General features: G+C 42.4%; 1 protein-coding gene across 3 annotated transcripts; it reads left to right on the forward strand.

Annotated features, from left to right (window-relative positions):
- Nucleotides 1–6: 6 nt before the first annotated feature.
- On the forward strand, nucleotides 7–12,330 carry LOC119308341. 3 transcript variants are annotated; one of them, XM_037584458.1, is made up of 10 exons: nucleotides 7–307; nucleotides 2,586–2,698; nucleotides 4,387–4,959; nucleotides 5,195–5,574; nucleotides 5,962–6,098; nucleotides 6,177–6,291; nucleotides 6,376–6,649; nucleotides 6,738–6,886; nucleotides 8,006–8,520; nucleotides 8,854–12,330. In XM_037584458.1, exons 3-8 carry the CDS (start codon nucleotides 4,429–4,431, stop codon nucleotides 6,873–6,875), a joined length of 1,575 nt encoding a protein of 524 aa, XP_037440355.1. In that variant the 5' UTR covers nucleotides 7–307; nucleotides 2,586–2,698; nucleotides 4,387–4,428; the 3' UTR covers nucleotides 6,876–6,886; nucleotides 8,006–8,520; nucleotides 8,854–12,330. The 3 variants fall into 3 exon arrangements, with proteins under 3 accessions (XP_037440355.1, XP_037440357.1, XP_037440356.1); XM_037584460.1 differs by having other exon boundaries at nucleotides 12,014–12,330; XM_037584459.1 differs by having other exon boundaries at nucleotides 7–296.
- The last annotated feature ends 2,676 nt before the right edge of the window (nucleotides 12,331–15,006 follow it).

Consider the following 15,006-nt stretch of genomic DNA (forward strand, 5'->3'; position numbering starts at 1 on the left):
AGTCCCCCCTCCCCCCCGCCTCGCGCAGGATCCTACCGGCCGGAGCAGCGCGTGCCGGATCCAGCCTCGACCCCGAGCTCCATCTTCTTCCCCGCCGAGCCACCCGACGGCCGTCTCCCTTCGGCGAACCGGCCACCTCAGAGTCCAAGCAGTTCGGGCGTCGCTCCTCCGCCTCCTTCTGGCTGCCCTCGGCGACGCTCTCCGCCACCACTCCGCCTCGTCCCGGTGGGTGGTCCGACACCGCTGCGTCCAGCGGTCCAACCCCGACGCTCTAGGCCGATTGGGGTTTCGAACCGGTGAGCAACAGGTAACAACTCGAGCGCGATAGCCAACTAAGCCCAGAATTTTTGGTGCCTTGGAGCAGAGCAGTTCTCTTTTATACAAATAAGAACGCACACACGCAATACATGACGCGCACCCAATATTTTGTGCTTGCTCGCTCTCTTTTTTTAGGGGTATTGTGCTTGCTCGTTCTGGTTGCCGTGGTTCACTGGTTCCCAACAAACTGTTCCTAAACATTCGTCGCTAAGTAGTAAAAATCCTCTTTACACCCGACGCATTAATTTACTTTCCTTCAATCGATTTGTAAAGATTAAGCTGCTTTACACATCCACCACACACACACAAAAAAAAAACTGCTTTACACATACAAAAATAATGCAATTTTTGTCGGAGATTTTCAGATGATTTTCAAATGTTTGTCCTTAGAAAAGCCATGGTTTGTAAAGCATCTGTGAAATAAAGAACATATTTATAAAAAGGACAGACCCAGTGCATAGAAGCTCCCACACAAGGTGGGGTCTGGGGAGGGATTATAGGAACCTAGTCTTACCCCTGCAAAGTGCAATGCAGAGAGGCTGGTTCGAACCCAGGACCTCTTGGCACAAGTGGGGAGGACTTCACCACTGCGCCAGGCCTGCCCTCCAAAGAACATATTTATACACGCAGAAATAAATTTCCATGAAGAAATTAATTGCGCTGGAAAAATAATTGGAACTTTATAATTTTATGTGTACAAAAGCACCGCTTTTATTATCTTGCATGGGGCCCCTCTTATATCAGGGCCGGCCCTTGGCGTAAGTGCAACAACACGGCTATGTGTGCCGTGGCATGCGTGCGTGTGTTGTTAGTATAAGCATAACGCACTGTCACATAACTAACGTGTCGTGGTCAGTTGGCAAGAGTGCGTGAATTTCACTGGGAGGTTGCTGGTTCGAATACCGACTTTGCCAGAATTTTATTTTCCTCTTTATTTCTTTCCTCCATTCACCGGCAGGTGGGCCCCATGTGGAGGAGAGATGGTCACACAGTTTGTTTGACCGGTCAACAGGATAAAATACGAAGCTATACTACCGATCAGTGACCGTATAATCACCTGAACTTGTACATAGTGACCGTATTGACCAACTTCTTATGTACGATGACCAAAGTGAGTTTGCGGCACAAGTTCAAGTACCATATAGATGAATTTTACTCTATTTTTGAATTGAACTGGGTCTTCTTTTGATTAAGGCAGAACCTCTATCTCGTAGGCAGTAATGTTGCTCTCTCATCTCCATCTTCCTTTGTCAATCGAGAAAAAGTAGCAGTTAGCACATAAATTGTGCGTGATTTGTGCTTCTCTTGTTTGCTGAACATGCAGTAGTTTGCGAAATGGAGGTGTAAAAAAGGCCTGAGTTTCTTAGTTCAGTTCAATTCTAATTTTTGTTCAGTTCAATTTCCAATTTTAGTTCAGTTCAATTCTTATTTTTAGTTCAGTTAAGTTCAATTCTTATTTTTAGTTCAGCCATCTTATGTACTCCCCTTGTTATTTGAGTAACAGAATAGTGCTTCATTTTCGTGCTTCTAAGATACTACACCATATCTAACTGAGCTTCAGCGTGCTTTTTTCTATCTTAGTACTAATTTTCTTTTCCATCATATATCACTAAGATACTGTTTGTATCCTGCTAATAGTTTCTAGCAACTTGATAAGTCATTATCTCAAAAGTCAATTATCCGTTCAGAACACATGCTGAAGACTATTTTTCTGAATCAAGCATGTGTTTGAAAGTAGGAACCTACAAGTTTCTTATTTTTCTCCTGAGCAACTAGTACTTTTTTTGGTTTTCGCAGTAGATAAAAAATGTGCCTACTTTTAAACACACGCTGAAGTCATCTTATTCTGAATCAACCAGCAACTCTGTTTTTTAAACATGTCTGCAGGTACTACTTAAACTTTGCGCACACGTTATGGATTAATAAGAGGGACCGCACACCTATATGTTCAGCATATGTATATTCATCTCAGAAAATGATTAATGTGCCTGCAAGCTCTTTATCTTTTTATCGCATCAATATTTTTTCTGAAACCATGCAGCAACTCTTTCCAATTCAGTAGACTATTTTGTTATGTGTGCAAATCAATCCTGTAGACCAGGATTTCCAATTCTTTTTAGTTTGCAAAACTCCTTTTTCTGAAACCAAGCAGCAACTTACCTACACTTTGAGCAACAAAATGGGGGACTTGATGGTATTTACCCCCTGAGCAGTTACTACTTTTTCGTTTTTTTTGGTTCTGAGCAACTATTCTTGTTTTCTTGCAGAGGTCAGGTGCAAGGAAGTAAACAACCCACAAAACAACACAAGCAAGAGATCAACAGGTTCAGCAAACAATCAGGTTCATCAAGGAGGGGCAAGAACAGGCAAGATCCCAAAAGTAAGCTGCATACATGTGGTACATGAGATTTTTGCAACTAGAATATAATGTGAATAACAAATGAATGTGTAACAGGAAAAGCCGAGTCTTGGGAGGGCCTTTTTTCATTCCATTTCTTTCACCTGAATTTTTTGTTCTGTTGCCTGGTCGGTTCGGTTACACATAGAGGCTGCAGAGTTTTTGTGTGAAACAAAGAGTTACTACACGGTTGCGTTGGCTTGTTTTGCTTCTTTTTTTCTGTGTGAAACAGGAGCAGCCAGAGTCTTGGAATGGCCTTTTTTCATTCCATTACTTTCACCTGAATTTTGTGTTTTGTCGCCTGGTCGGTTCGGTTACACATAGAGGCTGCAGAGTTTTTGTGTGTAAGAGTTATTACACGGTCGTGTTGGCTTGTTTTTGTGTGAAACAGGAACAGCCAGACTCTTGGGAGTTGCGTGTTCTGCGTGCTTCTGCTGCGATCAGGCAGATCTGTGTGGGCGTGGACTTTTTCTGTGTGGGGGGTTCACATGGTTGCTGGGGCGAGAGGGTGAGGAGACGAGGTTGTTATTTTGGCGGGACGTAGTAACACCCGGGGAAGGGTACTTTCCCTTTTTAGCTAGTGAGGGACCCCATGTGGATTGTTTTCCTAAAACGGCCAGCCGCTCCAAAGCCCTAGGCAGCAAGTGCTTGCTGCCTAGCAGTGTCCTTTTTTTTATTAATATTGATCTACTTCCAGCTGTTAATCCAAAGCCCTCACGAGCATAACAACACAACGGGAAGGTAATCAATAAAACTTCAAATGTATTAGTTGCTTGGACTGAAAATTTGCAACTGAAGTTTCCTGATTTGACTTCATTGTAGAGGAAGTACCAAACAAGATCTACAAGTGTACTGACGATTGAAAGCAAATTAAGTGCATCTTTATTATTTTTTATCTTCTAGAAACTGAGTTGAGATAGGCAGTAGAGGGGAACATGTTTATAGGCTTGTTGGTGGCATAATCCACATAGAATTGTTACCGTTTTCTCTTGAAGGAAGTCTTAGTTATGGTGCTTGGCACATAATCTTTTTTATGTGTGCTTCAGAAGGGGCTGTGCAACTTAATTGCAAATGATGATGTTCTTGGAAATGTGCCGTGTGTTCTTACAGATTGCTCAAAACTACTTTTCTCTATCACTGTATAGTAACTATGAAAATTAATGCATTTTCCGATTAATCGAGTTTGTGTGTGTTAAATATTAATCTAGACACATGATTCAAGGTTTACCTCTGCTAATGATCCTATGTTTTTTGTCAATTCAATTATTTGTATTATATCGGGAATTTCTGGAAGTCCAAAGCACATATTCTGCCCTGCCTAACTAATCTTCACCTCTCTCTCTTTGCCACAGCATTCATTCATTTAACATGACTAGTAAATGTGTACGTGCAATGCAAGTTGATATTAGGTAATATATTAATTACATGTAAATATTAGGTAGGATATTATTTGCGTATTATGTATGTGATTAGCATTGGTATTAATATTTGGTATGATATTAACCGCACACTTAACGTGTTGAGCGCTCGCCATTGGAGCAACCTGAGTTGTTGGATTGACCTGATTTGACGGCCGGGATTTGTTGGATCTGCCCCTTTGGGTCTTTTTATATTGGTATAGGTATGTAGCATCCAGAATTGAAATTTCCATGAATTCATTTTTTTTTCAGAGGTTGCTTCAATCGCTATTGGTTCAGTGAGTGCTCTCTGCCATGGACATGTCACTATTGAGAAGCGTGATATTGCTACATAAATCCGGTGACCACGAGGGTGCGCTTGGCTCCATCAACGAGCTCGTTAAGGCGGTCTACAATAGAAGTGGGAATGTGATTCACAGTGATTTGGCTGCACTTCTCCTCGGCACACAACTTCAGCTCTTAGCAGCCCAGAGTGCTGACGAGCAAGCTAGGAAATATCATCTTCAACGCGCTGAAGATTATCTTTGCTACGCCAAGGATATAGGCTCCAATTGCATTGCAGCACATGGAATGCGCGCTGCTGTGCATTTGGAGAACTACAGAATGGAACAAGCAGAAGCCGTAATTTCCGATGCATTAAGGCTTTCTTACCCAGATGATCCAAATGATCTTCGTGTCGACCTCACTGATAGTTCTCACATATACATTGGTGATGTTTCTGATCTGAAAATCACTGAGTCTGTTATAACAGTTCAACCAATAGACAATGAAGCCAAACGGGTGATGGTTGCAAGGCACAAGATCCGGGAATTCTGCAATGAACATGTATGTGGGATTTTTTTTCTATATAAATTGTGTTTACTGATCCAACTTAAATTTGATACTGTAGTTAATTATTTCTCAACTTCAATTGGGTAACCAACAAGGAACTCGTTTCCTGGTGGTCACCCAGTTTCAGATAGAATGAAAATTAGTTACTTGTTTTTCTTGATAGTGCTAGTTTTATCACTTACGTGATATCCTATGAATTGCAGTAGTAACACAGTGAATCTTCTTTCAGGTTCGCCGTATTCATATTGCAGGAGCACGAAGTATATTGATCACTAACTATGACTGTAAGATTTTAAGGATGAAAAAACAAAGTTTGTACTGTTACATTGGCGAGGTTAAGTTGTGTGGACTTTCTCAGTTCCGTGGTAGAAAGGCTACCATTTTCTGTCTTGGAGATAATGTAGCACAATATCTACATGATTGTCTAGTATCCATCAGTCATCCTCATATTCTCAGCAGTTTAGGCCATGGCCGAGGACTTGGAAGCTACTCAATGAATACATTTCTGGCAGTCCCTTTTTTCAGTGCTACATTTCGCACCTATCTACAAAGCATAGAGTTGTCTGTTTATATGGACAGATACACAGATGAGTTTATCATCTTGGTCAGGTACACGCGTTTTTCGTGTGTTCTTGCAATACTATTTTATTCTTTGCTATGCATTTATAAGTATGTCTGTTTCAACAATATGCGTTAAGCCATTTAGAGAATATAATTTCTTAGAGATGAGATGTGCTTTTACCGAGTTGTTAGGGCAATATCTGTGTAAAGTTTGATTACATCTATTTCATGAACATAAGGAAGACTATAGTATTTATCGTACCTACGATGTCTTCTCAGTACCCTATTTAACCACTCTCCCGATCGGCCGTGCCGTATGGCCACTTTCCAGTTCTTACAGTGTTTCTTTCTTCGCAAAACGAGATATACATACTTGTTGAACAAACTTTTATACTCTTTAGGTATCTACTCACTAAGTGAAGTTTTTTATGCCAGCCATATTGTAAAAGCTATATTGGGACTGCACAGCCTTGGCTACTGTTGCAAAGATATGGAGGCAGATCATATAGTTGTAGTAGAAGAAAATAAGTCCATATCCGCCAAAATTTGGCATTTCAAGAAATGTTCATCTGGTATGTTTGTTTATATCAAAGAGCACTTGATTATATGTATTTTGTTTCTTACTGATCATTGACTTTGTGTTGTAAAAGATGAAGAGAAAACAGGCGACTGGAAACTCCTTGGTGAACTGCTCAATACAAGCAAGCTTAAGAGTGACGAGAATTCGGACCTTTGTGCTAAGCTCTGTAAAGCAGAACTAAGGGGGTGAGATTTAAAGTTATCGATTCATATCTTGCATAATGAAGAGGAATTAAATCATAATGCTTTGTATCTTTTTTCTGTTCGTAGACTGGATATATTGGCACACAGTGCTCTGTTGACAGCGAGGAAGAAACTTCAAAATGTCCTCACGTTGTTCAAGTACCAGGAAACTGACTGGAAAACTGCAAACTCACCAGGGGCACCGAATTGGCTTGATGACAAATTTGACTTTAGTCCAAAAATGCCATTGTGCATTCATCAGTCCCAGTCTTTTAAAAGCTGCCCAATTCAAACTTTCAGAACATTCACCGAAAAGCTTAGAGATGTAATTGAGCATGAAGTGGACTATCTGCCGCTCAGTGTATGATCTCAGCACATTACTTCTCTACTCTCATTTTATTCCTGTTACATTTTGTGCTCATTTTTTTTTGTTTTTCACATGTTTGCAGATGGTCGACTACATCACTTTTAAAGACAGGGAGCAAGGTCGAAAGGAGGAAGATTTCGAGTATTCTTTAAGGCATGCTTGGCCTAAGGAGTTTCTGAAAATACAAAACTTCGTTAGAGAGAAAAAACTCACCTACTAAGTATTTAAAAGGTTAGTAACACTCAATTGTTACTATTCATAATCATAGCAAATATTCTGGCTCTGTGAATAAGTTACTGACAATGTTACTACATTTACAATGGAAGTAGCACCTCCCTGCACTGTAATATTGTGAGTTTTTTTTGTGTGAATTCCATAAGCAAAATCAAATTAGAGGTGGGACTGGGGGGGCTTGTAACTGTTGTAAAAAAGCCCAAGCGGATTCTGCTGTTTGTGAATTAGATATTTAGGGAGACATTTTATTTCGTTTTTGAACTTCTATATGACTAGTGATCCCATTGTTTCCTCCCTTTTAAACCCATTTAATTCTTATGTTAATTTCTGATCAAATTGGAAATATTTAATTGTTTTGGAGACTGCAGTAGTTACAGCTGTCATCAGAAAACAGGTATACAGGATATTTTGGATACCCGTTACTTCGATCATTATTAATCTTTGAAAAAAGGCTCTCTGTAGCATGCTTTTAACTGACGGTGCATATGAAATGCTATATATTTTGACTAGGCGCTAACATTCCAATCCTTAAGCTAGGTTTATAAATTTTTTCTGCTGAAGATTTTGCAGCCTTACCACTGTATCAATTATCATGTTAAAACTGATCATGTGTTATGATAAACGAAAAGTACAACTGTTTCTGTGAGTAGTTACTTTTGTTGATGATTGTCGAGATGTTTGCACATTTATTTACTTTTTGTAGCAGCGGTTGAGTCTGCCCATGAATTTTATATGCTTGAAGGTGGCTTTAAGGGCTATCTTTTGCTTTCTCATCAAATTTTCGTTTACCTTTTATTACATATCTTTGTTTTGCTGACACCATTTGTTGGTTCTTGGGCCTAAGTGAAACATCCATGGAGGTGTAGGTCCATGTTGCAATGATGACACACGGTTGCCCATATTTACTAAGTACATTGCTCTATATGCCTACTGATATGCTCCATGAACTTGTCGGTATTATACCAAACTGTTTATAAATCACAAGTCTAAAGACATCAATGTTGAGTATCATATAGTTTATAATAAAGTGACCATCTTGCAAGCATACAAACCAAGGACTATTGTAGGAGTATATCATATCATTTGTCATTAAGACTTAAATTAATTCTTACGCAGGTATTGGTGCCAGGAAGCTTTACTAGCTTGACAGAGAACACCCTGTCTCTGAGGAGCATCCTTTGAGTTTCTAAGCTCCCTGGGAATGCCTGCCTGTGGTGCATTGAGGCGTTGGACGGCGCTCGTGGGCCCATTTAGAGATCTTTTGCTCCCGTTATTGTCTTGCTCGTGGGCCTATTCACCGCTTCTGAACCCGTTCGGTACAGGTGTCTTGTGGCGTGCCGCGTGTTCCCATGCTAGTGCGTCTGGGTGGGACATGCGAATATTTTCACCGCTTTTTGGGGTCGGTGGAGAGGAAAATCACCGTATTAAGGAGGGGGAAATCCGGGTAGTGTTCTTGTTTTTGTTCTCTCGGCGGCGCTGTGATTTTTAGCGGAGCTTGTGCAGAGGGGCAGCCTGAGAGGCGTGCCTTGGCTGGGTGCTCGGCGACTAGTGCAGGCGTCTTCAGGGCATTCGGGGGCTGCAAGCGCCAGTATTCTCCCGCAGGCGATTTGAGGGTGTTCGACGTCTGGGAGGTATTTTCTCTCTCTCTCTCTCTCTCTCTCTCTCTGATTAGCCTATATCCTGCTGGCTGGTGTTAGGGCTGAGGAATCTGGATGAGAGTCAAATTTACTTCATAGGTTAGGGCTGAGGAATCTGGATGAGAGTCAAATTTACAGTATAACCCTTTTTATTGTTAAAAATCACTGGATCCTTATGTGAAGTGGGACCTGGATCCAGATTTAAGTGATGCACCAGTTCCATGTAAAAAGCCATACATTTTCTCACGCCCTGTAGTTAATGTCCTTAACATATTTCTACTCATAAATCTGCAATTCCTTTGTGATGATGTATGTACTGTCTGTCAGGCTATACACTGCTATCTGAAGAATCACTGCTATCAACCGTCGATCGTCGATCTAGCGGCTACCAGAGTCCAGCCTGTCGCTGTTTACTTTCCAGGAGCTCCATGTGCTCTGTTTTGCTTTTAGCTGAACCACTCCTCTGTGATGGCTATATAGCTACTTGTTTTCCTTCATTTTGGGATCATGATTATTGTATATGGGTGTTAACCCTAGCTGCCGGTGGCGTGCTACCTTATCTTCCCTTGCTCCAAGTAATAGAAACCCCAGTTTGAGATCCCAAATTCTTCTCTGAAATTGTGATTCATAGCTTGGAGTTCAGTTGATTATGGTCAGGTTCCTGACAATTGGTATCTAGAGCCAGTCGGTTCTTGGCGGGAGGCGTGATCTGGAGTGCAAATCCCTCTTCAAGCTCCAGATCAGGAGGCGGAGATAGATCGGAGGTGGCCGGAGAGGCGTTGTTTGGGTGCGGTCAGAGTTCAGCCTGGTTGCAGAGGAACATTTCCTCCGTACTAAAATCCCAGTTCTGAACTCCGTTTGTGCGTCGGTGGCGAGGATAAGAAAGAGTTCCAGGACTTCCAAGACATGGTGAACCGCAACTTCATCACCATGCAGCAGAATTTTGACAAAATTCAAGAGAACTTCAGACGCCTGCTACTAGACCCTGAACATGAAGAAACTGATGATCAATCTGCTCAAGGCAGTGTGCAGGTCAAGGACACAGTGAACAAGTCTCCTGTAGCACCACTTGGTAGACCTAAGCAGCTACAGGTACCCACACCACCTTCAGTTACCATGCCAGAGAAACAACACCCCCCTGCAGTGGGTACAGCTACACTAAGGGACCAACATGGCAAGGAGCTCAATTTGGACGGCACGGCCAAAGTTCCTTATAGGCACCCTAATTTTGGCCATCCAAGAGCAGATCAGGCTACAGCTGGAGGTCACGCAGCTGCAGGAGCTCAGGGAACACAACAAGCACCTGTTCAATTAGAAGAACTGGAGGCAGAACATGAGTTAGAGGCCAACTTCCAAAGATCAAGACCTGCTACACCTATTGATTGCAGAAGGAATGTACTGACAGTCAAGCCCGCAAAACTGAACTTATCTGAATTTGAAGGTGATGACCCTGACTCTTGGATCCAGAACTTAGAGCAATACTTTTCTGCTGCAAGAACACCAGTAGAACACAGGAGTGAACTAGCTGTATCATATCTCAAGGGGCCTGCAGCCCAAGTGTTAGGCATTCTGCAAGACAACCAACTATATGCCAAGATGGACAAATGCTTTTTCGGCCAATCTGAAGTAGAATACTTAGGCCATGTCATTAACAAGGATGGAGTGGCCACGGATCCTGCAAAAATACTTGCAATTCAGGAATGGCCAGCACCCACAAATGTCACTGAACTCAGGAGTTTTCTGGGATTAAGTGGATATTATAGGAGATTCATACAAGGATATGGTGTTATATGCAGACCCCTCTTTGACTGCTTGAAGAAAGATGCATTTTCTTGGACAGATCAACAGCAACAAGCCTTCTTAACACTTAAGGAGAAACTGACAAATGCACCTGTTCTAGCACTACCCAACTTCACCAAACCTTTCATATTGGAGGCTGATGCTTGTGGATATGGACTCGGGGCTGTATTAATGCAAGGCAAAGCTATTTCCTATTTCAGCAAAAGCATTGGACCTAAAGCAGCAGTCCTTATCTACATATGACAAGGAGGCCCTAGCAATCATTGAAGCTGTCAAGAAATGGAAACACTACTTCCTGGCTACCTCCCTGGTAATTAGGACAGACCAACAGAGCTTCAAATACATCCAAGAACAAAAGTTGACTGAAGGCATTCAACACAAGTTATTGCTCAAACTTTTGGGATACAACTTTACAGTCGAGTACAAGAAAGGAAAGGAGAATAAGGTTGCTGATGCCTTGTCAAGAGTTAAAGTACATGGTCTCTATGCTCTATGCTAGTGCCAACACTCCCACATGGGTCAAAGAAGTAGTACAAAGCTACAAGTCTGACAGCAAGGTGCAGGACCTAATAGCTGAATGCACTGTCAGTAAAGACACCAACACTGCTTACTCTTACAAGAATGGAATTCTACGATTCCATAACAAAATTGTGGTAGGCACGGCAACTACACTCAGACAAGACATCTTGAAAACCTTCCATGCTTCTGAATTAGGAGGACACTCCGGAGAAAGAGCAACATATCAAAGAGTTAAACTTGTCTTTCACTGGCAGGGCCTTAAACAAGATGTCATTGCTTTTGTCAAAGAATGCCCAGTATGCCAACTCAACAAAGCTGAACACACTCCCTATCCGGGCCTCCTGGACCCATTGCCTGTCCCTGATTTTGCCTGGGCACACATCAGCATGGACTTTGTGGAAGGTCTGCCCGTGTCTGAAAACAAAGATGTCATATTGGTGGTGGTGGACAGGTTCACCAAATATGCACACTTCATAGCTATGAAGCACCCTATCACAGTGCAGTCGGTGGCAAGAGCATTTGTATGGTTTTCCTCCCCCAATGGTTGCAGAATCAGCTCTCCCTGGCACAATTTGTGAGGACAGTGACAATCTCCTCCAGAACAAAGAAGTGGCACTGACATCATCAAGCAGAACCTCCTCAAGGCACGAGCCAGAATGAAGCACTACGCTGACAAAAGAAGAAAAGAAAGAGAATTTTCTATAGGTGACATGGTGTACTTGAAGTTGCAGCCTTACAGACACACATCCCTCAGCTTGCACAGACAGCTTAAGCTGCATTCCAAGTTTTATGGGCCTTTCCGAGTTCTCCAAAGAATTGGCAAGGTCCCTTACCAACTACTTCTACCTGAAGGTTGCCAGCTGCATCACACATTTCATGTGAGCCAGCTCAAGAAGCACATTGGCCCTCAAGTCGTCATCCCTTCCAAGCATTTGCCCCTGGTAGGACCTGATGGACTTATTCAGATGGAGCCTGAACCAGCATTGGAAAGGAAACTTATTCCACGACCTCAAGGTAACATCAGTATCCAGGTGGTGCGGTGGCTAGTCAAATGGGTTAACCTGCCCCTTGAAGCTGCCACTTGGGAGGACTCGGCTTCCATTCAGAAGGTTTTCCCATCATTCCAAGCTTGAGGACAAGCTTTGTCTCAATTGGGGGGAATTGTCAGGCTATACACTGCTATCTGAAGAATCACTGCTATCAACCGTCGATCGTCGATCGTCGATCTAGCGGCTACCAGAGTCCAGCCTGTCGCTGTTTACTTTCCAGGAGCTCCACGTGCTCTGTTTTTCTTTTAGCTGAACTACTCCTCTGTAATGGCTATATAGCTACTTGTTTCCCTTCATTTTGGGATCATGATTATTGTATATGGGTGTTAACCCTAGCCGCCGGTGGCGTGCTACCTTATCTTCCCTTCCTCCAAGTAATAGAAACCCCAGTTTGAGATCCCAAATTCTTCTCTGAAATTGTGATTCATAGCTTGGAGTTCAGTTGATTATGGTCAGGTTCCTGACACCGTCTCACTGGACTGCTCGTTTCTAACAAATGTCAGGAAGAAATTGACACTGAAGAAGATCAACTCGAGTCTAAATCTGCGACCACCCTCACTGTTTTATGCATAGACGATGGGGGTGTGATCTTGAAGTTCTCTGAATTTTTTGGCGCACAGGAGCCTGTAAGAATAGCCAAGACAGATCACCATAAGTGGCCAATGAATAAAGGTATTATACAAGCCGACTATAAGAAACAAATCTAAGAAGATCGTCATGAACCCCTTGACAGTGTGGCATATATAGCTGGCTTGTGACTGGAGGCATATTAACCTGAAAGTAACGGTAACACACAATTTGTTACTGTTTCTGCTTAGGTTGTTTAATTTGAATATAAACTAATTTAATTAGCACAAACCATGTGGGGAGTATAACTACTGCTTGTATGATCTCCAATCTTAGATCATTTTATCTGAGGCCCAGTACTAACTTAATACTCCCGTTCCACAATGTAGCGCATATAAATTTTTCTAAAAGTCAAACTTTATAAACTTTAACCAAGTTTATAGAGAAAAACATATACATCTAGAATACCAAATGCATATGCTTAGATACATCACAAGACATACTTTCATATTGTATACGTTTGGTATTGTAGATATAAATAGTTTTCTCTATAAATTTGGTCAAAGTTTGACTTTGCAGAAAATCTATATGCACTACATTATGAAACGGAGGGAGTGAACATGTGCTTGTATGGGTCGGTGCACATGATTTTGGAAAGTCAGATCTGTGCATTCGAAATCCCCCCCTCCCCCAAAATCATATGTGTGCAAAATATGGCCAATTTAATAGAAATTAGTTTGAAAGGCCTTTCTCTGGTATTAATTGCTTCCAGAGCTCCGTATCACAAACATCTGTGACATTGTTGAAGATGACGAGGAAGTATTTCCAAGGAGTGCTATTCAAGATGTCTCATCTTTGAAGCATATCAAGGTGAATGAAGATTTTGTCGAGAGTGACAACGATGAGTTAATTTCTAGTGGTACTTTTGGGTTTAAAGACTTGTGTCTTTCTGAACAACCAAATGAAGGATGCACACAAAGAGTCCCCTACTGTTCAACAAGCTCTAGTTTGTCCCGATGTTTATCCACTTGAGCACGAAGACTAGGAAAATGGTATCATTTGGGGAAATTCACCAGCAAGTGAAAGTTAGTCTTGTTTAAAGCTGTGTGATATCTGAAGAGAGCTCTGATGCTCACAGTGAAGACGAGGCTAAGGATTATGGCTATGTATCCAGGCATTGTGATGTACTCCATCCGTTCCTAAATATTTGTCTTTCTAGGCATTTCAAATAGTTACAACACACGGATGTATGTAGACATATTTTAAATTGTAGATTCATCCATTTTGCTTTGTATGTAGTCACTTGTTGATATCTCTAGAAAGACAAATATTTAGGAACGGAGGGAGTACAGAATAAAAATAATGGTTCTGCAGTAATAACAGAACCTTCTAGCTGTACAGAAATCGAAAGTGCTGTTCTGAGCACGAGCAGAGGTGTGCTCTTTATCTCCCTCGTCCACTGGCATCCCGATTCGCACAGCCCACTGTATATGACGTTGTATAGTCAATCGTATTTCATATAGTTTAAGGATCCAGGCCCACCACTGTCGGGTCATAAATTTCACGGCCGCTGTCAACCATAAAGGCGTGCACTAACGGCATCGGCCATGGCTCAGCAGCCTCAGCTCCATTCTGGACCAACGGCTTCACAAAGCTTTAAATGCAACACAGACAACACGTCTGATCCAACAAGGGCTTTTATAAATCTTTGGACAAAATTCTATTCACAAGTGTTTTACGTCTAACAAACAATAGGTCGGTACAGTTTCAAATACCTCAACTGACACAGAACTTAGAAAGCATTTTACATGCATCAAGCGCAAATACATCTCTTAAACAAAACTAAACCACATTTTAAATAAACAGAATGCCAGAGCTTAGCTGATTCTAGATTCGTGCAAATCAACTTCCCCATCAGACTTGCATGTTTCTCTTATTTGCGACAACATTTTCTTGCAAAGAAACTTCTTTTCTCATTAACCTTGCCAATCCTGCTCATCAACCAATAAACAAGAGTTAAATAAGGCACATATGTATGTAGAATTAGCACTATAATTACAGTATAAAGCACAATTAAGACTTCTTAGACTATGTATAACTTCTGTACCTATGTACGTATATGGTACATATTGTAACACAACCATTATATATAATGAGATAAGCCACCCCTAGAGGGTTGTGCTGGTTCCCCAAAACTTATTGTCTTACATGGTATCACGCTAGGTTACGATCGCTTCCGCTTCTAAACCCTAATACCTGCACCGCCACCGCAGCCGCCGCCGCCTTCACTGCCGCCGCCGCGCCACCGATCGCGCCGCCGCCATGTCGAGCGCCGCCACCACCGGTTCCACTGCTGCGGGCTTCCTCCCGGCCTCTCTTGCGGCTCTGCTCAACCCCCCGCTCGATGCCGTCTCTGTTCCGGCTCCGATCGGGACAAGGAGCATCGGCTCCGTCTTCTCCACGCCGCCGGCGCCCTCGCTTGGGCGTGACCTCGTGGTCCACACCGCGGCGCCGCCGTCCGCTGCGGACTCCGCAGGCGTCGTCC

The sequence above is a fragment of the Triticum dicoccoides genome, chromosome 5B, assembly GCF_002162155.2.
Source record: "Triticum dicoccoides isolate Atlit2015 ecotype Zavitan chromosome 5B, WEW_v2.0, whole genome shotgun sequence".
In the NCBI taxonomy this organism is placed as follows: domain Eukaryota; kingdom Viridiplantae; phylum Streptophyta; class Magnoliopsida; order Poales; family Poaceae; genus Triticum; species Triticum dicoccoides.

Coding starts and splice junctions, on each gene's coding strand:
- LOC119308341 (XM_037584458.1), top strand. CDS start 4,429: ATGGACATGTCACTATTGAGAAGCGTGATATTGCTACATAAATCCGGT. Junction 5,575..5,961: donor GAGTTTATCATCTTGGTCAG/GTACACGCGTTT, acceptor TTTTTATGCCAG/CCATATTGTAAAAGCTATAT. Junction 6,099..6,176: donor TTTCAAGAAATGTTCATCTG/GTATGTTTGTTT, acceptor GTGTTGTAAAAG/ATGAAGAGAAAACAGGCGAC.